The sequence below is a fragment of the Anomaloglossus baeobatrachus genome, chromosome 1 (genome assembly GCF_048569485.1).
Source record: "Anomaloglossus baeobatrachus isolate aAnoBae1 chromosome 1, aAnoBae1.hap1, whole genome shotgun sequence".
Classification (NCBI taxonomy): Eukaryota; Metazoa; Chordata; class Amphibia; order Anura; family Aromobatidae; genus Anomaloglossus; species Anomaloglossus baeobatrachus.
In genome coordinates, this window is record NC_134353.1 from 615,615,151 (window position 1) to 615,637,601 (window position 22,451).

The 22,451-nt window shown below is 45.2% G+C and overlaps 2 protein-coding genes across 2 annotated transcripts in view; both read right to left on the reverse strand.

Moving 5' to 3' along the window:
• Positions 1-787, reverse strand: part of SLC35D2 (solute carrier family 35 member D2) — a 188,266-nt gene extending 187,479 nt beyond the window's left edge. Inside the window, exon 1 of the mRNA XM_075340476.1 lies at positions 528-787. Coding sequence (XP_075196591.1) covers positions 528-646 — 119 coding nt within the window. The 5' untranslated portion in view covers positions 647-787. The remainder of the gene's footprint in view (positions 1-527) is intronic.
• Positions 788-21,166: 20,379 nt separating this feature from the next.
• Positions 21,167-22,451, reverse strand: part of ZNF367 (zinc finger protein 367) — a 41,765-nt gene continuing 40,480 nt past the window's right edge. The window contains exon 5 of the mRNA XM_075340490.1: positions 21,167-22,088. Within this exon, the coding sequence (XP_075196605.1) occupies positions 21,851-22,088 (238 nt within the window). The 3' untranslated portion in view covers positions 21,167-21,850. The remainder of the gene's footprint in view (positions 22,089-22,451) is intronic.

The window sequence follows — 22,451 nt, forward strand, 5'->3', positions numbered from 1 at the left end:
GCTGTGTCACTGTAGTCAACACAAATGGCTGGAGGGGTCAAGTGACGTGACCCCTGAACCCTGTAATCAATCACTAGCAGAGAGCCAGCTATGGAACAGGGGCCAGTAAGTAAACCCCGTTTTGTTGTTTTCATCAAAAATATTTTAAAATATTAATGAAAATAAACAACCACTTAATTTGTTCAATTTTATTCTTACAATTGGTCAGACATATAGATACAGCTATATTCTGATATGTTAGAACTTCTACAGAAAAAGAAAAATCACTCCGGATATTAGTCAATGATTAACACTTACAGATACCGTTACAGCAATCAACACAATCCATATCTTTGCCAGATATGATGGAGCTGCTTACCTTGCCCATTTGCAATCTATGGGAATATCAATACAATCAGACATTTTCATCGTACGTAAACCCAGTATGACCTCGGCACTTAACCACTGAATAGGTTTCATATTAATACCAGTTGTCACTAATTAATAGATTGATAGTGCATTGGCCCACGTCACAATTATACACCTACCTGTAACTAGTGAGCACTGTCTTGTTAACCAGGATAATCAGGAATGAGCTCACTGCATAGAAGATTGCTGAGAGAAGTCTTGCTGAAGGGGAAAACACAACTTCTGTTATCGGAGACATGTTGTTCTGGGTGAAGGTCCAGGTGTCCCAGGACACAGCAGTCACTCTAGTTCTGGCACAGCCATCCTGGCTATGAAAAGTTATAGCGTGAGCACACAGTGTAGGCACCTGGCCCTACCTTTGTAGGACAGGTGCTTGGTATTGTAGAAGGCGGGGGGAGTGACTCTAGTTAGGAGGAAGAGGAGTGATATTTGTACTGAAGGCAGTGCAGCATTAAACACAGTCCCGTACAATGTCATAATGCCTTTCTACTTTTCACATTCCATGCAGCCTACTCCACTTTATGTAGTTTGGTATTTTACATGGCTATTATTAGCATGAAACAGATTAGGTGGGAACAGTGACCAAAGAAGAGCAGCTTTTACAAATGTCACATGTGAAACCAGCCCATTTGTTACTGTAAGGTTTTCTACCAGGAGGATTTCTTAGGGTAGGTAAACATTAAGTCTGTGCCCACTGTTGGATGCCATCAGTAACCTCTCATTATTCTTTACAAGATAGTGAAACTATAGGAAAAATAGTCTGCTGCTATCCTGTATAGAAAGCTAAATCATGGTCCATTTAAAGAAACTATTAGGAAAGCACATTCCCAAATACCGGTATTACTTGTCTAAACAGGCTAGTGATCAAACACAAAATGCTCGTTTGTCAGGTGTGATGCGTTTTAACTTAAAAATCATTGGTTTTGGCAGCACAGCGGACTCTATAAATCGGAAATAGGCTGCCAATAATATTTTACGTGCACAGAACAAACATGTGCACAATAGTGTGGTCAGAGTGTGTAAACAGCCAGTAAATTACTGCCCATTGGCTTAACCAATTGACAATTATGTTATGGTCTGGATCACCTCAACTTAAGGTTTAGTGACAAAGCCAATATTGAGCCTACTGACCCTACAATTTTTCAAATTTGACCGGTGTCACTTTACTTGGTAATACCTCTGGAATGCTTCTATATATCAAAGTGATTTGTTTATTTTTGTGAAACAATGTCCTTTTTTGTCTGTGAAAATATCTGAAATTAGATGGATACTTGTCATGTTGGAGCACATCATCCATATCAATCCCAAGCTGCAAGCACTGAAGCACTGTCTTAGTGAAGCGTCAACAGGCTTTGCTAAAACTAATTTGTTTAGGTGACAAACAGCACACCGACGCAGAGTTGTGGAAAGCTATAACAGTCTAGACAAATGTGGACAGATTTGTCTGAGCTACTTGTAAAGGTACACCACATAAGCACCCATTTCTGCAAGTCAACTATAGTTGCCGCCGGTCTACAGTCCTGCAGCAGCGCTTGCAAATGCCAGCTCACCCACTGGTGTGCGACGTTCCCACATTGCATATTCATGTTGGCAAGGCTTTCTGAGCAGCAGAGGGCAGTAGTTAATTACCAGCTGCAACACATCTATCGTTATTCTGGTCAGCCTCCGCACATAAGAACCGACAAGTGGCTATGGATGTCTGACATGTGAGGTTCTACAATACTTTGAGTGCCATAATCAGCGTAACCATTCCGCTTCTGTGTCTACTCAAACGATCGCTGCTCAAAATGAAAAAGGTAGCTTTATATGTGGACCAAATAGTTGATAGAAACCCCATTCTACCAGGTTTTGCCATGAAGAGAGGGAGTTGGTTAGCTGCTGCTGCTCGTGCAAGTATTGCTGTATGCTTGCAGTTGTTGTGTAGTTACCCGTTGTCTTGTATTTTCTTCCCTGCTTTGGCTTTCCCCTGTACCATTTTGTTGTTTTATACCTCTGTGTTTGGGTGCAGTGAGTCTGAGTTTTGATTTCTGTCGCGGGCGGAGGGGCCGCACTCGCTATGCTCGGGTCCGGGGCTGCTGCTGCTCAGTGGCTCGAGCGGTGGGCCGGACCCGGGGACTTGAGCAGCGCTCCTCGCCCATGAGTGAAAAGGGGGTGGTTTTTTTGGGGAGATAGTTCGTGACGCCACCCACGGGTCGTGGTGATAATGGGCACCACCGTTGCTGATGACGGGGATCCTGGGAGCGATGGCGGGGAGCAGCTAGGATGTTGGTTCCCCCTCCGTGGGTAGGGGTTGGTGATCCCGGGGCCCGGTGGTGATACGGGGAGGCTGAATGGCTGGGGTGCAGTGTTGCAGGGGCAGCGCGGCGCAGTGCTGGATGGCACTGTGGTACTCACTCAGGTACAAATTCACAGAGTCTCTGGTAAACCAAACGGCTGGATGGACGGGTCCCGCAGCCGGCTGGAGTGTCTTTGCTCTCCCCGGACAGGTTGATGGTGGCTGTCTTTCCCTCCACCTGTGTAGAATGTGTTGACTCCGATGGTTTCCCAACGGTAGTCCGCTCCCCGGCGTATATGTACCGAAGGAGCCCGTTTTGCCTGCAGGCGCTGGCCCTTGGATCTGTAGCCTATGGCGGTGGCTCTTTATCCTCACTGTGTGGACTGTTGCCTTCTGTCAGGTCTTGGGTGTTAGGAAACCCCTGGGGTTCTGGTCACTCTCGGATTTGACCGTTGTCGGCGGCTCCCAGCCTAGTAGGGGTCTGATGGCTCTGCCTTTGTGCTGAGCTTCACTCCGCTCCCCGGTTCGGTACCGGCGGGCCACCGCCCGACCCCGGTCCTACGGTTCCCCAGAGGTCCACTAACTCCTGCAGATGGCCACCACCGTCTGCCGACCTTGCTGACAGTGCCTGGGCTCCTACCCAGACACTAGCAGTTTCTGCCCTCCAAACTCAACTCCACTTCCACTGAACTCCAAAACTGAACTACTCTGACTGCCTTTTCCCGCCTCCAGGCCTGTGAACTCCTCGTTGGGTGGGGCCAACCGCCTGGCTCCGCCCCATCTGGTGTGGACATCAGACCCTGGAGGGAGGCAACAAGGATTTTGTTTGACTGATGTATTCTATCCAGGGGAGGGGGTGTGTGATGTTATGTCTGTGACTACCTGGCTAGTCCAGGGCGTCACATTTCCCTCCTATTTTTTTTTTTCTGTGGGGTAACCACTCTTTCTTCTCCCAGTTCCCCCCTTGGGTGGTGGAGAGGGGGATCTAGATAAGGGCTGGTCACAAGCAGGGCCAGGGTGGAAGCCCAAACACCTCAATCCCTTCCGCATTTTGGCCAACAATGAATACTACTTGTTCACCCTTCTCGACCCACGCTACAAGGAGAACTTTCCATCCCGCCTTCCTGTAAGGGAGAGAGGTCTAGTAAAATGGTGCAATACCAAAAGCCACTAGTCGAACAATTACTACAAAAGTTGCCATGTGACAACGTTGGTGGAAGAGGTTATAGTTCCTTGGGTAAACGGAGGAGGAGAGATGAGGGAAACACACCAAGTCCAACAGAGGCAGGGGAACACTATCCAAGGTCTGGAAGTTTCATTAGATCCTCCAAATGTCCAGGCCCTCATACACAAGGTAGTCTGACGAGGAGAGAGAATGTTTTGGAATCTATCTGCTGTACAACTATTGGGTATCCACAATGGACAGGTGGCATGACTTGTCCCTCTACACTTTGGAGATGCTGGCCTGCCCTGCTGCTAAAATTTTGTCAGAGCGGGTTTTTAGTCGCACCAGGGGAATAATAACTGATTGGCGCAACCCAAACAAGTTATATAGTTCATGGTTTATTTTTTTTTGTTTTTTACTCCTCCTCTATCATATTAACGGGGTCGTCGTTCAGCCTTCAATCTTAATTTTTCCAGGGTGTGTATGATGCCCTCCTTTATAATGTTTTCAGAATGTGTATGAGGACTACCTCTCATACATATATAGATGTGTACTCCCCAGGGGGAAATGTTTTTCAGCCCTTGCACTTAGTGCTTAGGCTTTCCCAGTCTAAGACTCCCAGTCTTTCAAAATGTTAATAAAAGGTTTTCTGAGGCCATCCTCTTTGTGTCTTCCAGGGTATATTACAGTCCCTCCTTCTAATTTTTGGCAGCCTTTCACTTAGTGCAGTGTTTCCCAACTACAGTCCTTGGGAGCCACCAACAATGCATGTTTTTAGGATTTCCTTAAACCCTTAACAACTGGCCGATTTTGCGCTTTCCGGGGGGGGGGGGTTTGCCGCTCTTCTTCCCTCTTCTTCCAAGAGCCGTGAGATTTACCATATAGTGTACTGGAAAATGGCAAAACATTTCCAAATGCGGAAAAATTGCAAAAGTGCGATTGCATGATTGTGTTTTTAAATATTTTATTCACCGTGTTCACTACATGGTAAAACTGATGTGTATGTGTGATGCCTCAGATCGGTAAGAGTTTGTAGACACCAAACATGTATAGGTTTACTTTTATCAAAGGGGTTACAAAAAAATCAGAATGTTTGTCCAAAAAAAGTGGCACACGTTTTGCGCCATTTTCCCCGACCCGCAACGTTCTCATTATTTGGGATCTAAGGCTCAGTGACTGCTTATTTTTTGCATTTCAAACTGACATTTAACGATACCCTTTTTGCGCAGATGCAATGTTTTAATCGACAATTATTGCATTTTGCGCAAAATTTGTGGCAAACTTAATTTTGTCCTTTGGAGTTTTTTTGTCGCTACATCATTTACCGATCAGATCAATTGATTTTTTATTTTGATAGATCGGGCATTTCTGAACGCAGTGGTACCAAATGTGAGTATATTTTTTAGGTTTTTAACCCTTTAATTTTGAATGGGGCAAATGGAGGGGTGGATTTGAACTTTTAGGTTTATTTTTTTTTAATTTTTCAAAACTTTTTTTTTTTACTTTTTTATTTTTATTTTATTAGTTCCCCTAGGGGACCATAACCATCAGCAGTCTGATCGCTCATTGTTTTCTCCCAATCAGAGCGGCACCACTGAGATCGAGAGAAAAGCTCATCTCTTGTAACAGGCAGTACTTAACTGCTGGCTACAGGACCTGAGTCATATGAGCTACAGGAGTCATCACATGACCCTGTGCTACCATAACAACCACCGGATCCACGTGATCACGTCACGTGACTTCCAGTGGCAGGTGGTGAGTACAGATCTACCGCGATCACCATTATAATGGCGCTGTCACATATTGACAGCGCCATTTAAAGGGCTAACAGGTACAGCTGATCGATCTGCTTGTGCCTGGTAGGCACATATGTCAGCTGTACAAATCAGCTGACATGTGCACGGATCCCTCCCAGCTGCCAGGTGGGATTAACACGATGACTGCTAGGACATAGTTTACTGCCCGTGGTCGTTAAGGGGTTAATATTGTGATTCGCCCGCCCTAGGGATCAAGTAAACTTCAGCAGCAGGAGTGGGATGTCTGAGACTTGTAGTACTTCTGGCGGTATTCTTCAGGAATGACAGGGCGCGGGAAGATGTAGGCGATACAAGGGCTGCAGTTCAAGATGTCTTTACTCATATACTGTTCCTTATGCCCGCAGGGTGCCGGTCTCCATCATGATGGGCTCCAGGCGATCCCGAACTCCTCGGTTCCTAATGCCAGTTGTGTGACCAGGCGGGCTCACTGTCCTGGCCCGTATGACAGGCAGCTTGAACCTCTCAATGGGTTGGACCTCTGTCCCAAGTCCCAATTCCCCAGGTTCTAGGTCTGCTGCTGTGCCCCGGACACTCTGGTAGGCCGAGAAACGTGAAATCTCTCCCGGTAGATTTATTAAGCGAGCTTAAAGCGTCACCTTTCTTAAAGCTCTACACCCCATCTGTGCTCGGTCCTGTGAGTACCGACACTGTACTCTCCCAGCGACCGTACTTTTTCCACCAAAGTCACTAAGTGAGCTACTCCCTGGACCAAAGTCCCTTCCTCGCTCTCCGTTAAATCCTCACTGACTCTCTCAACTGTCACTCTCCAACTTAGCTCCGCCTACTAAGCTCCACCCACTAGATGGTTCTAGATACAGTGCACGGGGATTAAGTACCATAACCAGGTTACTGGTTGAAATGCATTAATGGGACCAGCCCCAGCCCTGATCTAAGATGTGAGCTAATCTGTTATGTGTTAGGATGTGGCGTTGTGTGGAACCGACACTGATCACCCAGGAATCCGGAATGAGCACAGCACCTAAAATCAGGTGCCGTACCCTGTGGCAACTGAAGCCTCAGCGGCGCCTCATTTGCATGTGTGATAATTTAGTCACCTGAACAAGTGAGGATTCCAACATCTGTGCATTCCTAAGGAAATCCTGAAAACATGCACTGTTGGTGGCTCCTGAGGACTGGAGTTGGGGAACACTGAAGTAGTGCACAGGTATTCCCAGTCTAGGAGTCCACTACTTCAAAATAGGAAAAAAGTTTTCTAAGGCACTCCTCTACGTGTCTTTCAGTGTGTATCTAATTTTCGGCAGTCCTTGAATTTAGTGCATAGGGTTTAGTATAGGAGTCTCTCTACCTAAGAATTTTAACAGAATGTGTGAGGCCCTCCTTTATGTCTAATACAGGATGTATCAGAGTCCCTCTTCCTTACAATTTTTTTTTCTTGCTGTCCCAGTGGAGGGTGCAACAGGCACAACGAGGAGCTCTAGGTATCCAACTACGTTTTTACAGGTGCTTGACCGGCTGTGCTCAAACCCAGGTTTGTTTCCCCCAGCTCTTCGCATGTAAACTGCCTGGTTGGCACCCTGGGCCATATATACCATGACAGGGTGGGCTGGCTTCACAAGGAGTCCCATGGTATTTTCCTCCTCTGAGGGTCCACAATGGCTTAAGGTGGTCTCACTGCTGCTTTTACTCACATGAGACTCCGAGCCTGGGGGTGTCAGAACTCCGGAAACAGGCACCTCTCTTGGAGGTAGCAAAATCACAGGTGAGTCTTCCATCTCTGGTCTTATATGGAAGACCTCCAAGGCTACCATTTTACTTCAAAAACTGGACCAGCTTATCCGCTTGTAGACTGCGACTGCGGCGGATGGAGCTAGTATTCACATAAACTCTGTCCAGGGTCTTCTCTTTCCTCTCTGACTTACACCCACAAAATGGTGCCTTCCCACGCACCCTGCCTATTTTACAGCTCCACCCCTTACAGAGTGAGATATCTTCTGACTGACCCGCCCGTTTATTTCAGTTCTCCGTTCTGACGGGGATGGATACTCTGTCCAATGGGCTGGCATTTCCAGGTGTGGTACTCTCTACAATAGTTATAATCTCTCAAGGGCTGGACCGATCTTTGCGCCCTTACACTTTGGAGCTGCGCCACCATCCGGCATCTTGGAGCTTTTGTGCAGTGCCATCTTTGACCATGCACCGATGACCATCTTCACTGTAATGTGTGCTTTTCCCGCAACACTCAGATCTTCCATCGGCAAGCCATGATACTGACGACTACGCCAAGTGTAGAGTGCCGCAGGGCAGTAATCATGGGCAAGGTGTTGATTCCTGACACTGCCCTGGCCGGTTGTGTGGACTTGTGCTGTGTGAACAGTACACCCATGTAGGCCACATGGTGCTGATGGTTTCAGCTGGCCAGGACCAGTTAACAACTTGTACCGACAAGGAGACCACCACTTCAGTTTAAATGAGACTTTACTTAAAGGTTCCTCTTCATCAACCACATACATGAGATACTGGGCACATAATTTCCAAATTGTTTCAGTTGCACAAAGTATAGCGATATAGCCACATTTGTGATTCATTTTCCCTTTCCGCAGCTCCATGTCTATTCTCCACGTAGACAAGAGAGAGAATCTGGCAGTAGAAACAGAGTGGAACCTTTCACTCTCAGATGCTTAGGGAGGTGTAATGCCGTTACTGGCGTCCGTATTAAAAATGGAGTAGAGAAGGGGTTAATGCCGCACATCAGCCAAAAGGAAGATGTAGAAATGTTGATGATAATAAACTCTCTTTTTATTCCATAGGTCTACGCGTTTCGAGGTGAAAACCTCTTTCTCAGGACCAGTACATCAACAAAAAGCAACATTTTCACCTCAAAATGCATAGACCTATGGAATAAAAAGAGAGTTAATTATCATCAACATTTTTACATCTTCCTTTTGGCTGATGCGCGGCATTAACCCCTTCTCTACTCCATTTTGAATGCTCATCCACGTGGGGCTGCAGCAGACGCCATTATCTCATGCGTACTAGTGGTTGTGACAGTCACAACCCGTTCAGGTGAGTGTACAGTTAGGTCCAGAAATATTTGGACAGTGACACAATTTTCGCGAGTTGGGCTCTGCATGCCACCACATTGGGTTTGAAATGAAACCTCTACAACAGAATTCAAGTGCAGATTGTAACGTTTAATTTGAAGGTTTGAACAAAAATATCTGATAGAAATTGTAGGAATTGTACACATTTCTTTACAAACACTCCACATTTTAGGAGGTCAAAAGTAATTGGACAAATAAACCAAACCCAAACAAAATATTTTTATTTTCAATATTTTGTTGCGAATCCTTTGGAGGCAATCACTGCCTTAAGTCTGGAACCCATGGACATCACCAAACGCTGGGTTTCCTCCTTCTTAATGCTTTGCCAGGCTTTTACAGCCGCAGCCTTCAGGTCTTGCTTGTTTGTGGGTCTTTCTGTCTTAAGTCTGGATTTGAGCAAGTGAAATGCATGCTCAATTGGGTTAAGATCTGGTGATTGACTTGGCCATTGCAGAATGTTCCACTTTTTTGCACTCATGAACTCCTGGGTAGCTTTGGCTGTATGCTTGGGGTCATTGTCCATCTGTACTATGAAGCGCTGTCCGATCAACTTTGCGGCATTTGGCTGAATCTGGGCTGAAAGTATATCCCGGTACACTTCAGAATTGATCCGGCTACTCTTGTCTGCTGTTATGTCATCAATAAACACAAGTGACCCAGTGCCATTGAAAGCCATGCATGCCCATGCCATCACGTTGCCTCCACCATGTTTTACAGAGGATGTGGTGTGCCTTGGATCATGTGCCGTTCCCTTTCTTCTCCAAACTTTTTTCTTCCCATCATTCTGGTACAGGTTGATCTTTGTCTCATCTGTCCATAGAATACTTTTCCAGAACTGAGCTGGCTTCATGAGGTGTTTTTCAGCAAATTTAACTCTGGCCTGTCTATTTTTGGAATTGATGAATGGTTTGCATCTAGATGTGAACCCTTTGTATTTACTTTCATGGAGTCTTCTCTTTACTGTTGACTTAGAGACAGATACACCTACTTCACTGAGAGTGTTCTGGACTTCAGTTGATGTTGTGAACGGGTTCTTCTTTACCAAAGAAAGTATGCGGCGATCATCCACCACTGTTGTCATCCGTGGACGCCCAGGCCTTTTTGAGTTCCCAAGCTCACCAGTCAATTCCTTTTTTCTCACAATGTACCCGACTGTTGATTTTGCTACTCCAAGCATGTCTGCTATCTCTCTGATGGATTTTTTCTCTTTTTTTTCAGCCTCAGGATGTTCTGCTTCACCTCAATTGAGAGTTCCTTAGACCGCATGTTGTCTGGTCACAGCAACAGCTTCCAAATGCAAAACCACACACCTGTAATCAACCTCAGACCTTTTAACTACTTCATTGATTACAGGTTAACGAGGGAGACGCCTTCAGAGTTAATTGCAGCCCTTAGAGTCCCTTGACCAATTACTTTTGGTCCCTTGAAAAAGAGGAGGCTATGCATTACAGAGCTATGATTCCTAAACCCTTTCTCTGATTTGGATGTGAAAACTCTCATATTGCAGCTGGGAGTGTGCACTTTCAGCCCATATTATATATATATAATTGTATTTCTGAACATGTTTTTGTAAACAGCTAAAATAACAAAACTTGTGTCACTGTCCAAATATTTCTGGACCTAACTGTATATATTTTTTGATATACAGCACTGATCCATTTGGTATTACACTATCAGCGCTTCTTATGTTTAGAGTTACTGGCGTCCGGACACTGTCCTGTTCCCCTTTCCCGGTGGGGATGCCTGCTCACTCACCATCCTTGCCGCTCATCTGTGGCTGGTATGTCCCCAGGTCCCTGCTGCCAGCTCTCAGGACCTACGCACACCACACAGGCCTCCTGATAGCACACGTAGGGACCATCCATGCACACCTATTCTTAGAGGGCCAGCGCGTCCTAACCTGGAAGTGGTGGAGGTGCCTGGGCAACATGGTCTACCTGTTAGAGACTAGGGCTGTGCGGACCTGGGCTGTAAAAGTCCAGATCCGCAAATTTTAAAAGTTGCCCGGGTGCTGGGCCCGGGATTCTGGGTGTTTGGTATGGTACTCGAGAACATAAAAAAAAAAAAAGGAAAAATTAAGAAAATAAGAATGAAGTGAGCGCTTCACACTTACCAAGGCTCCGGCCCAGCTGTACGCTGCTTCTGTGGCCTACCTGAGCCACTCATTTCATATGCACGGCTTTCCCCGCCCATCGGCTGGCCTGGCCTCTGTGATTGGTTGCAGTCAGACACGCCCCCAGCCTGTGTGACGGCGGCTGCCTGCAGTCATCGCTCATCGCAGCTCATTTATTCTCTGGAGCTCACAGCCAGCAGTCTTGTTCTATGGCAGCTCGCTGTGAGATTCAGATGTAGAAGAGCTAAAATCCCTGTGGAACCTCGTGTGGATTACATTGGACCTGCAGGGTGTTTGGGTTAAGTGGTGAAAGAGGGTGTTTTTTTTTTTCTATTTTATTCCAAATAAATGATTTTTTCAGTGTTTGTTTAATTTGGTTTACAGATCTTTTTGCAAGGAGGTGTAGCTTGGGTGCAGGAATATAGTGTAAAAATGTCATCACCAAATTTGCTTCCCTTGGCCCAAAAATGCAAAAAAAAGTTTTGTTTTTTTCTGTGAGGAGGTGCAAATTTGGGGATGAAATCTGGTGCAGACAATTTCAGCACCAAATGTGCGGCCAAAAAATATATTCATAAAAAAATTCCTTTTTTTTGCCAGGTGTAGATTGGGTGCAGGAATATGGTGTAAAAATTTCCTCACCAAATCTGTATCTCTTGGCAAAAAAAGGGTGTTTTCTGCCAGGAGATGCAGGTCTGTGAACTCAGTGACCTCATCTGAGGTCAGGTTACCTGCTATCACAGGTGAAGGACCATGGGAACCTCCAGCTGTGACCGCAAATGACATCACCTCTCATTGTACAATTCATTCATTCTCTGCACTCACAACGGGTAGTCATGTTCTATAGCCACTTGATGTGATATTCAGATGTAGCAGAGCTGAATGGCCGTGGCATCTAGTGTGGATTATGTTGGACCGGCAGGTGTGTTGGGGTTAATAAAGTGGAGATAGCGGGTGGATTTTTGTATTTTTTTCCAAATAAAGGATTTTTTTAAATGTTTGTTTACTTTTATTTACAGATTAGTGAAGGAGAGTGTATCATAGACGCTGCCATCATTAATCTAACAGCTGTGCACTGTTATTAACCTCTCATTACCCCAATTACCACCGCACCAGGGCATTCGGAAAAGTTGGGTAAAGCGCCGGGCTTGTCACATCTGATGGATGTGACAATTCCAGCGGCTGGATCTCCCCAGCCTGAGAATACCAGCCCCCAGCTGGCTTTATCTTGGCTTGATATCAAAATTGGGGGGGAACCCCACAGACAGGAACCCTATACTAATTTTTATTTATTTTTTAAAGAGAACAGGTCCCTTTTTTTTTTTTTTTTTGTTTTTTTGAGTCCGTCCAGCTCTATTAGATATGAGTTGCTAGTTGTCAGGTCTCTTGTGCTGCTGCTATATTGCTCATACCTACTGTTGCACATATCTGAACAAGCTGCATCAGCCGTCCCAGGTGCCTCCATTATATCAAAGACAGACAGTGTCCATACCTCTGGGGTCTGCTGTCGTAGCACTGAGTCTCCGTGAGTGGTACCTGGTGGCTACTGACAGCCCAGTCCATATTCACCATCAGAGGCTGTGGTGAATACCTGGTGTGTGCCTAAGTCACACCCCTCAGGTTTACCGTGTGCTGTAGCCGAGGGTGTGGAACTCACCCTACAAATCCAAAGGGTTCCTCATGAACTATCATTTATGAAACAGGTAGTTTTTCTATATTATCTTTATCACGTATGAACTCACTGTGGATTACATGTTATAATTTATTGCTATATTTGACTCATGTATTCATTCATTTGCAGCCTGTATATGAGAATCCCTCTTCTCATCCATGGTATTTTCCATGACAAATTGTTTTCGCCACACGACTATAAATCCTTATTATAAGACTACTGTAACATTATAAGGTGTATAATCCTATTACTGTGACATTGATATGTTTCTGATAATCTGTTGCCAGATTTATAGCTCTGGCTTTTAAATATTGTTTTTACCATATTAATGCTCGCCATGGCTGGGTACAGCATTGGCGCTGCTGCTAGCAGTATTTTAAAACCTGTATTAAAGTTTGTATTTTAACCTCACTGCTGCTCCTGAATGTAAAACACTTGGATCAACTTTTTTGTCCACCGAACTACGGTGCACTGTATCATCAACACACCCAGCTATTGGAATAAGGATCCCCTCATTGCACACACCCAAACTCACTATAGGCATCCCCACAGCATTGTACACCCCACAAATCCCACCACAGGCATACCTATACTATTATAGACCCGAAAAAAAAAATAGAATTAGTCTTACCGGTAATTCGGTTTCAAGGAACCCTGCATGACCGCACCATAGGAGGTTTACTCTCCATCTTAATTGGGACAGGAAACACAAAGAGATTAAATGGCCCCTCCCTGCTTCCCTTGTCAGTGTTTATTTCAAGGACCACATTGTTATGAATGGTTAAATCTTTACTTTCAGGAAAGAAGTCATTACAGAGATTGCGGTTCAAACAACATAGGGAGGGAAACTGGTGCTGTCGTGGAGGGTTCCTAGAAACCGAATTACCGGTAAGACTAATTCTATTTTTTCCAGTCACCCTCCATGACAGCACCACAGGAGGAGTACTAACGCAATTGTTAAGGGAAGGGGGGGGGACAACAACCTGAAGGACTTTCCTTCCAAAGACTAAAGGGTACTTTACCTTTACACGCTGCGATATCGGTTCAGATATCGCTAGCGAGCGTACCCGCCCCCGTCGGTTGTGCATCACGGGCAAATCGCTGCCAGTGGCGAGCAAAAATGCTAACACCCGTGACACGGACTTACCTTCCCTGTGACGTCGCTCTAACCGGCGATCCGCCTCCTTTCTAAGGGGACGGTTTGTGCGGCGTCACAGCGACGTCACACGTCAGCCGTCCAATAGCGGAGGAGGGGCGTAGATGAGCGACCGGAACATGCCGCCCACCTTCTTCCTTACTCATTGCTGGTGGACGCAGGTAAGGAGATGTTAGTCATCCCTGCGGTGTCACACATAGCGATGTGTGCTGCCTCAGGAACGATGAACAACATCGTACCTGCAGCAGCAACGATATTTGGAAAAGGAGCGACGTGTTAACGAGCAACGATTTTTCACGTTTTTGCGCTTGTTGATCGTCGCTCCTTGGTGTCACACGCTGCGATGTCGCTAACGGCGCCGGATGTGCGTCACTAATGACGCGACCCCGACGATATATCATTAGCGATGTCGCAGCGTGTAAAGCACCCTTTAGTCTCTATTAGAGGCCAGGTCCAGTCTATAGTGATGAACGAATGTGTGGATTGACGACCATGTGGCGGCCCTGCATATTTGTTCGGTAGAGGCATTCGCTCTTTCAGCCCATGAATTAGATACTGATCTAGTGGCATGGGCTGTGAGGCTTAATGGAGGCATCAAGTTTTGGCTTTTGTATGCCTCGCATATGGACCTCTGTATCCAGTCAGCAATGGTAGTTTATGTTGCTTTTTTGCCTTTGTTTTTGCCTAAAGTCTGGATAAAAGATTAAAGTAGTCACTTCAGAGAGGCCCCTGAGGTTTTAAATGGTGGCTTCAGCAACCAGACAGCCAATTGTAGTTTTTGAGGGTCCAGATGATAGAGAGGACCCTGATGGAGAAGGGTGCTGATCTGAGGAAGCATTAGGGGACCTTCTTGAGCCAAGTTGGTTAGGGCTCCGAACCAGCTTCGCTTGGGCAATATGGAGGCTTGAGAATGGTGGTGACGCCTTCTACCCGGATCTTTTGGAGTGTTGTTGCTAGTATGGGAAATGGCGAGAAAGCGTAGGCTAGTTGGAAGTCCCACGTGTGAGCTACAGCTAGACACTTGTCCCTGGGGTTTAGGGGGAAGTAGTGATCCACCTTGGTGTTCTGATGGGATGCGAATAAGTTTACTTGTGGTTGGACCCATTTCTTGGTCAGCATCTGGTAAACTTCTGGATTCAGACTCCACGCTCCTGGGTGGAGGTCTTGCCTGCTGAGGAAGTCTGCTTGTATGTTGGCAAATCTCTTCAGATGGAAATCTGTTAGTGATAATAGAGGTCGTTCTGCCCAGGAAAATATTCTTGCAGAGATCTTTGTGTTTTGTGCTTCCCTGGTGGCGTAGATAAGCAACACTTGTCACGTTGTCGGAGTAGACCCTTACGTTGGACCCTTGGATCAGGACAGTTGCTGCCTTGAGGGACTCCCCTACTGCTTTCAGTTCTCTGAAGTTCGAGGAACGGTGGCTGATATCGGGTGTCCAGACTCCCTGAAAGGTTGCCTGTGCTACCACCACCCCCCAGCCTCTCTGGCTGGCATCTGTTGTGACGGAGATCGGCGGATCCTGGGTGCCATGTTACTCCTTCCTGTAGGTTCTTCGGATTCACCCACCAGGTCAGTGAAGCCTTTACATGACCTGAAAGGGGAATTCTTTTGTTCAAAGACCTGGAAGGACTGACCCAAGAGGACAAGACATGAGTCTGGAGGGTCCTTGTATGAGCTTGTGCCCGTGCTACTGCTTGAATGCAAGCGGTCATGGTCCCCAGCATGGACATTGCAGACCTGATGGTGGGAGACCTCTGGTCCCGAAAAGACGAGATCTTGTGGTGTACTTCCCTTTGTCTTCCGGAAGGAAAGAAGTCGGTTAGAAAAAATTCCTGGGACTCCTATTGAATTCCCACTGTCGCAGGGCACAGATCTGATTTGCATAGGTTCACCAACCAACCTAGGGATCGAAGGATCTCGAGAGTTTTCTCTATGTGACCTTTTAGGAGGGAAGCTGAGGGAGCGACAAGTAGGAAGTTGTCTAGATGCAAATGATGCAAATGTTCAGCCTTCTGATAATAGAGACAACCTCCGACATGATCTTGGTGAATATCCGGGGTGCAGATGAGATTCCGAAAGGAAGCACGTTGAATTGGTGGTGTAGGACTCGTTGGTCTTGTGGTACCGCAAATCTTAAGAATTTTCGATGGGAGGGATAAATGTGCACATGATAGTATGTGTCTTGTAGATCTATAGTTGCCATGAGAAAATTTTGACCAATCAGAGGGAGAGTTGATCAGATGGACTCCATTTTGAAGTATTTATAGACAACATACTGGTTCAGTGGTTCCAAGTTTATTATTAAACTGTGTGAGCCATTTGTTTTTTTTTTTTTCTTTTTACTAGTTTACTAGTTAGAGGTAGGAGTAATGACTCTTCCCGACCTCTGTTATTGGGACGGGAGAGATCACTCCGGATCTTTGGAGGTCTCAAAGATTTGCATGAAGTAACTCTTGGGACTCCTGAGTTGCAAGGGAGGTTAGCTTCAGGCAATGATGGGGGTGGGAAAGGGAGGGGTAGGAGAGAAAAGCTATTTTTAGGCAGTCTTCGATAGTGTGTAGGACCCACTGGTTGGATGTGATCGACTGCCACTGGGGGAGGAATCCTGAAAGCAGACCTAACTGGTTGGAGTCATTCATCTTGGTTAGGGGAGACCAAAATGTTTTACTTTTCACTCCTTTTGGGTAGCTCCATCGCCCAGTTTTAGCTTTGCCCTTGTAAGTCTGGGAGGACTGTTGGGCTGGTTGGTTCTTTTGGGGGAGGGGGGGGGGGGAAACAACCCTTTTCTTTATTAAAAGCTCTCTGTTCAGGCAGTGACTTCTTTTTGTCACCAGCTTTTCCAAGAAGATCATCTAGGGCAGGGCCAAAGACCTAATCACACTGAAAGGGAATGGAGAACAGCTTCATCTTAGATGTCGCGTCCCCGCTCCACAGTTTTAGCCAGAGAGCCCGCCTTGCAGAGTTTGACAGTACCACTGATGTTGCTGCGACCCGAACGGATTCAGGAGAAGCGTCGGCTACGCATCAAGTGGCCTTTTTCAGAATAGGAAGGGAGGCCAGGAGATCATCTCGGGATGTACCCTGGGAGAGATGTTCCTCTGTCTTATCTAGTGGGATAATGCTAATAATAATTAATAATTGCTGAAGTTTCCCAGGACTTTTTTTTTTTTTTTTTTTAGGAAACCTTCTGTTTTGCAGTCCATGAGATCCTTGAGTTGGGATGAATCTTCAAAAGGTGGCAATGTTTTCTTTGCTACCATGGCAATTTGGACGTGAACTTTTGGAATCTCCCATGGAGAAGAATCTCCCTCTAAAGGAAATCTATTGTTTAGCTTATTTGGAACGGTCAGATGTTTCTCCAGAGCTTCCCATTCTTGTAGGATGAGATTTCGGATGTTCTTATGAACTGGGAACCCTGATCTCCTTTTGGGTTTTAATCCTCCAAATAGCTGATCCTGGATGGAGTGTGAAATTTTCTCTTCTTCCATCCCCATGCATCTTATGGCCTCTAATAATTCCTCCATGTCTTCTGAAGAGAAGAGATATTTCTTCCCCTCGGTTTTCTCCAATACTGAGGCTATGTCCTCTGCATCGGAGGCTGTGTGGTCAATAGAATCAGCATCTGACTCTTCGGTTTACAGATCTTCCTTTGCTTAGCAGTAGGGGCAGAAGTGACTGGGAGAGGGAGGCTATGCAAGTCTGTACCTCCTGGCGGACTAAACCTCGCATCTATCAGGGATGGCTGTTCCTCCCTGATAAATGTTGTCCGTGCACGCTTGGCACAGTTTTAGTGTGAGATGATGGGAGTTTTCCTTGACACACAGCACACTTCCGGGTAGGGTTTTTGTCCTTCTTAGGGAGACAAGGTTCCTGTCCCTAAGAGGGAGAGAAGGGAGTTACTAGTACTAGTCCCCCCCACCCCCAAAAGTTACCCACTGTGTCAGGCTCACTGAAGCAGGGATGGTGCTGAGCTCTGCAGAAGCAGAGTGGGACAATTGTTCACATACCTTCAATACTAGTATGTGGGTCGGCCTTGATCCTACATGGAGGTGTCTTCGGGGCCAGTTACTTATAGCGAAGTACTGATCCCCCCACACCAAGTACAATTTGAGCCCCTCCTCCCTGGGTCGCATCTAGTTCTGGGTCGTAGGCTTCAGTAAACTGCAGTGAACCCAGCGATGAGCGATTCAAACTTCCTGCCATGTTCCTGCCGGCAGAGTGTCACGAGCGCTCCCATTGGAACACATGGAGACCGGAAGTGACGTTTGCGGTAGAGATGCGGACACTTCCGGCCATGCGTAGACAGCATCCACCGGCATGGGGAGGGAGGAGGTGCCGGAGAGCTCAGGGAGGCCTCAGGCGGGGTGCCCCATCCAGCTTTACCCCACAGGGAGGCGCAGGAGGATGGGCAGAGGTTCCAAATCCAGGGAGACAGGAGCAGCAGTGAAGGAGGAAGGCAGAGCCCCCCTGACCTCAGCTGCCTGGCTAACAGGTAACCGTAGGTGGTATTCCGCTCGCCGACCGCTGAGTACCACAGATAATCTCTTCATCCCGATAGGGACAGCAAAAACACTGACAAGGGAAGCGGGGAGGGGCCTTTTAACCTCTGTGTGTTTTCTGTCCCAATCAGGGTGGAGAGTAAACCTCCTATAGTGCTGTCGTGGAGGGTGACTGGAGAAAAATCCCATTACAGTCATTCTCCAGCATCTCAAACAACCCATATCCCCCCACAGGTATTCTAGACCCCAAAATGCCACTGCAGGCATACCCACAGCTTTATAGATCCGCCATAGGCATCCCCCAGCACCCCCTTCCCCCCGCCCCGGAACCTTAGTTAACGAGAACAATCCGTTCCATCGCCAGTCTCCTGAGACTTGCTGTTCGCTAGTACGGGCTGTGTATCGGGTAACCATGACGACGAGGGAGGAACTTCCGCACCCAGAGCGCTGACGACAAAGGCAGCAGTTGCTTGCCTCTGATTGGCCAGCGCGCTGCTTTTGAGTAGCGTCTGACAGCGGAACCTCCTGCCTCGTCACGCTGCCTGCTGATACACATCCTGGAGCGGCGAACTACAGGACCTAGGAGGCCAGCGATGGAACGGAAGGAACACATATTATGCTCACCTTACCTTCCGTTCCAACGCCAGCCTCCTGGGTCCTATAGTTCGCCGTAAGGATATTTGAGAGAAATTATATATATATATATATATATATATATATATATATATATATATATATATATATATATATATATATATATATATATATATATATATATATATATATATATTTATATTATAGCCCCCTCAAATCTCACCACAGGCATCCCCATACCCCAGCATTAGACCCCCCCTAAACTCCGCCACAGGCATTTCCACAGAAGTATGGCCCCTCAAAAGCCCACCTTTGCCCATTTATCACCTGCAGCTTCTCAATGATGCAATAAACGAGGGCTAAAGATGGGGCGCGCTCATCACATCACTCCCGAGTCCCAGCAACTCAGTCGAGTGACGCTGACAAAACGTCATGGAAATGACTTCACACCTATGAGGAGCCCATACATTGTAGTGTGCATGGCAGCCTCATAAGAGCATGCACAGTACAAAATGGCGGAAAATTTACAAAAAATAATTAACGGACAGTGCTTTTTACTGCTGGATGCTACGGACGGTAGAGAAAAGCACCTTGGTATAACTAACAACCCAACTCGCGGGCCACATAAAATGATGTTTTGTGCTGCATTTGGTCTTGACTTTGAAACCCGAGATACACATTACTGTATCGTGGAAGGCATCTGGGATGCAATGCTATAGTCCTAATCCATACACCGATCATATGAAATAGAACACAGTGAAAGAAAGCCACAAAATATTTAGCATTTTACAGTTTATTCAAAAGCATTGAATACACTTGCTAAAAAAAAAAAAAAAAAAAAAAAACTCATGTCAAACTAATAGCTTGGCAATAAATGGGACGAGGCAAATTACATCAATTTATATGACTTTTTGTTTGGGAATAAGTGCATTAAAATGCCATATTATAGCTTCTAGCTGGAAGAATGTTTCACCCAAGCAGCGCCGGAAAAATCCCAAATTGACAGGTATCCCAAAGATTAATGTAACTAAAAAGATTTAAAATACTGATATCAAGTGCCGCAGACCCAATGCTTAACTTTAAAATAAGTTTTACAGGCGCTGCAAAAGATATTGTCTGTAATGACAAGTGTTGGCAGAGCATCCAGGAAGGACATAATTGAAAAACACTAAATAAATAAACCCTTTTATTCCTCCAGTAGAAAGATTTAGGAATAACTGCAGACAATACAAATTCACACAAAAGGAGACAATTACTGTGTTGACAACTGAAATAAGAAATTTACTTGCTTCAATTTATACTGGGCAAGTTATCGCTAAAATATTTTACAGCGAACATTCTTGAAATTAGCCAATACATTTGTTTTTTTGCGAAAATATTTAATCAAAACACACATCTTGGCATGTTAAAGCAATAAAGTGGCTTTAAAGCAAACAGTAACATAGCCTGGCAGTTCGCAAAAAAATATATATTTAAGAAGAAAACTAAAAAGCTGAATATTAAGATTTAGTGTTCGCAGGTCATCTAAAAATAGTTTACTACAGTTCAATACCACCACGTCAAATCCCACCCCATCTTAATAAAACAAGTGCCTTCATACATCAGTGTCCATTTCATGGGCAACACTCTAATTTTACAAGCTTATCTTGTATGTCAAAAGACAAATGTGAAAAAAAAACAAAAAAAAAACAAAACATTAAAAGCCGCAGTTTTCTTCTCCTGTGAGAATAATATTTTTCTATTAGATAGACTTAGCGGTGCCAGGTAAAATTTAATGATTTGAAAAAATGCTAAAAAGGGAAAAGGAGGGGTTTTCTGGGTATACATTGTTTGCCTATCCTTGGGACAGGCAATTGATGAAGGCTTGATTCAACTTCACCCATCACTGTTGAAATCCCAAAAACCCTACGGGGATCTTTCACGAGACCAAAAGCTGGCCGTGTTTTTGATTATTTTATTCTCATTGGTCCCCTTAATTTTCTACATTTTTTTTTCCAATCTACCTATAAGGTTCAATGAGATCTAGGCCTTTTTATTCAGTACTAATTTTAATGGTTTTACTAAGGGTATGTGCGCACGTTGCTTTTTACCTGCTTTTTTGCTGCTTTTTCTTCTGCGCTGTTTAATGCCAAAATGGATGTGTTCTTCTATTCAAGCAAAGTCTATGGGAATTTGGGTTTCTTGTTCACACTATGTTGTTCAAAATGCTGCCTTTTTGTGGCAGAACTTTGGTCAAAAACTCAGCTTTGCAGTGCAAAACCCAAATGGCAAAAACAATTGACATGTTGCTTCTTTGAAAAGCTGAGTTTTTGACCAAAGTTCTGCCACAAAAAGGCAGCATTTTGAACAACATAGTGTGAACAAGAAACCCAAATTCCCATAGACTTTGCTTGAATAGAAGAACACATCCATTTTGGCATTAAACAGCGCAGAAGAAAAAGCAGCAAAAAAGCAGGTAAAAAGCAGGTAAAAAGCAACGTGCGCACATACCCTTAGGAGGTGTTGCTCACAGGTTAATAGAGCAGAGCAGCCTAGAGACTCGATGCCTCAAAAAACTGAGTCACCCCCTTTTTAAAAACACAGAAATTAGCACTAAGTAAAGGGCCCATAGCTCTGGCATCGTATGGCAGATTAAGAAAAAAAAAAAAACGAAAAAAAAAACCCCAGGATACTCAGGAGTAACGGGAATAATAGAGCAAATACTGGCCCCTTACGCCCTGGTGACAAGTTCGCTCTAAGCTTGTAAAATCCACCCTTTTCACACAGATGCAGAAACCATCCTTGCTTTTTTTTATTCTGTTATGTATTTACAAAATATTATTCATATAAAAAACACTTTACAACTATCTTTACCATAAAAAAGTGCAATTCTCTCACTTCCAGTTAGGAAGCAACAACATTCTTCATAAAAATTCTACAGGATAGCAGCCTATGTTAAGCAAATAAGGTGCTTAGCTTATTACCCAAAGCTGTATGTAATAACCTTTTGTTTCAGCTAGAAGAGGCACACACAAAGAAGTACCGCCCTTGTAGAGAGAAATAAGGCATTGATATACTGCCAGGGTTGGACATTTTGTACGCAAATATACGATTTACTGGCGCAACTGTGCACTAGCTAAATTGGCTAGTTCAATCAGAGCCAGGGCGCCATGCATACGTTCCCGCTGCTCCTGTAGACGACGGCGGGCAGCAGAATGCGGGCCACTCTTTTCATCTTCCTCATCTTCGTCCGACTGAAGATATTCTAAAGGGTCCTGTTGCTCCTGGTCTGCTTTCTGAAGAGACTTCATCTTTAATGTGGAAGGAAGCTGTTCTTGTCTCTCCCAGTGTCTGTAAGATAAACATGGAAAATCATTAGGAGAAAATTGTCAACATAACAGGTTACTCTCAATAGTCCACAAAATAAAAGGATATGCTGACATGGAGCATTATGAAATGTTACTGCAGGTTTACCATTACCAAGTATAAAACGCCTTGTACTATAATACTGATTTTCTTTATATTGTGAATGATAAAAGACAGGGAACAATAAATATAGAAAACAACAACTTCCTTCTCATCACTCAACCCCCCCACCTGACATATCCATCAATGTGAATGGCTGCCCACTTTCCCCAGTGCCACGCGCTCGCTGCCTGGGAGTAATCCTAGACTCTGATCTCTTTCAAGTCACACATCCAAGCCCTTTTCACC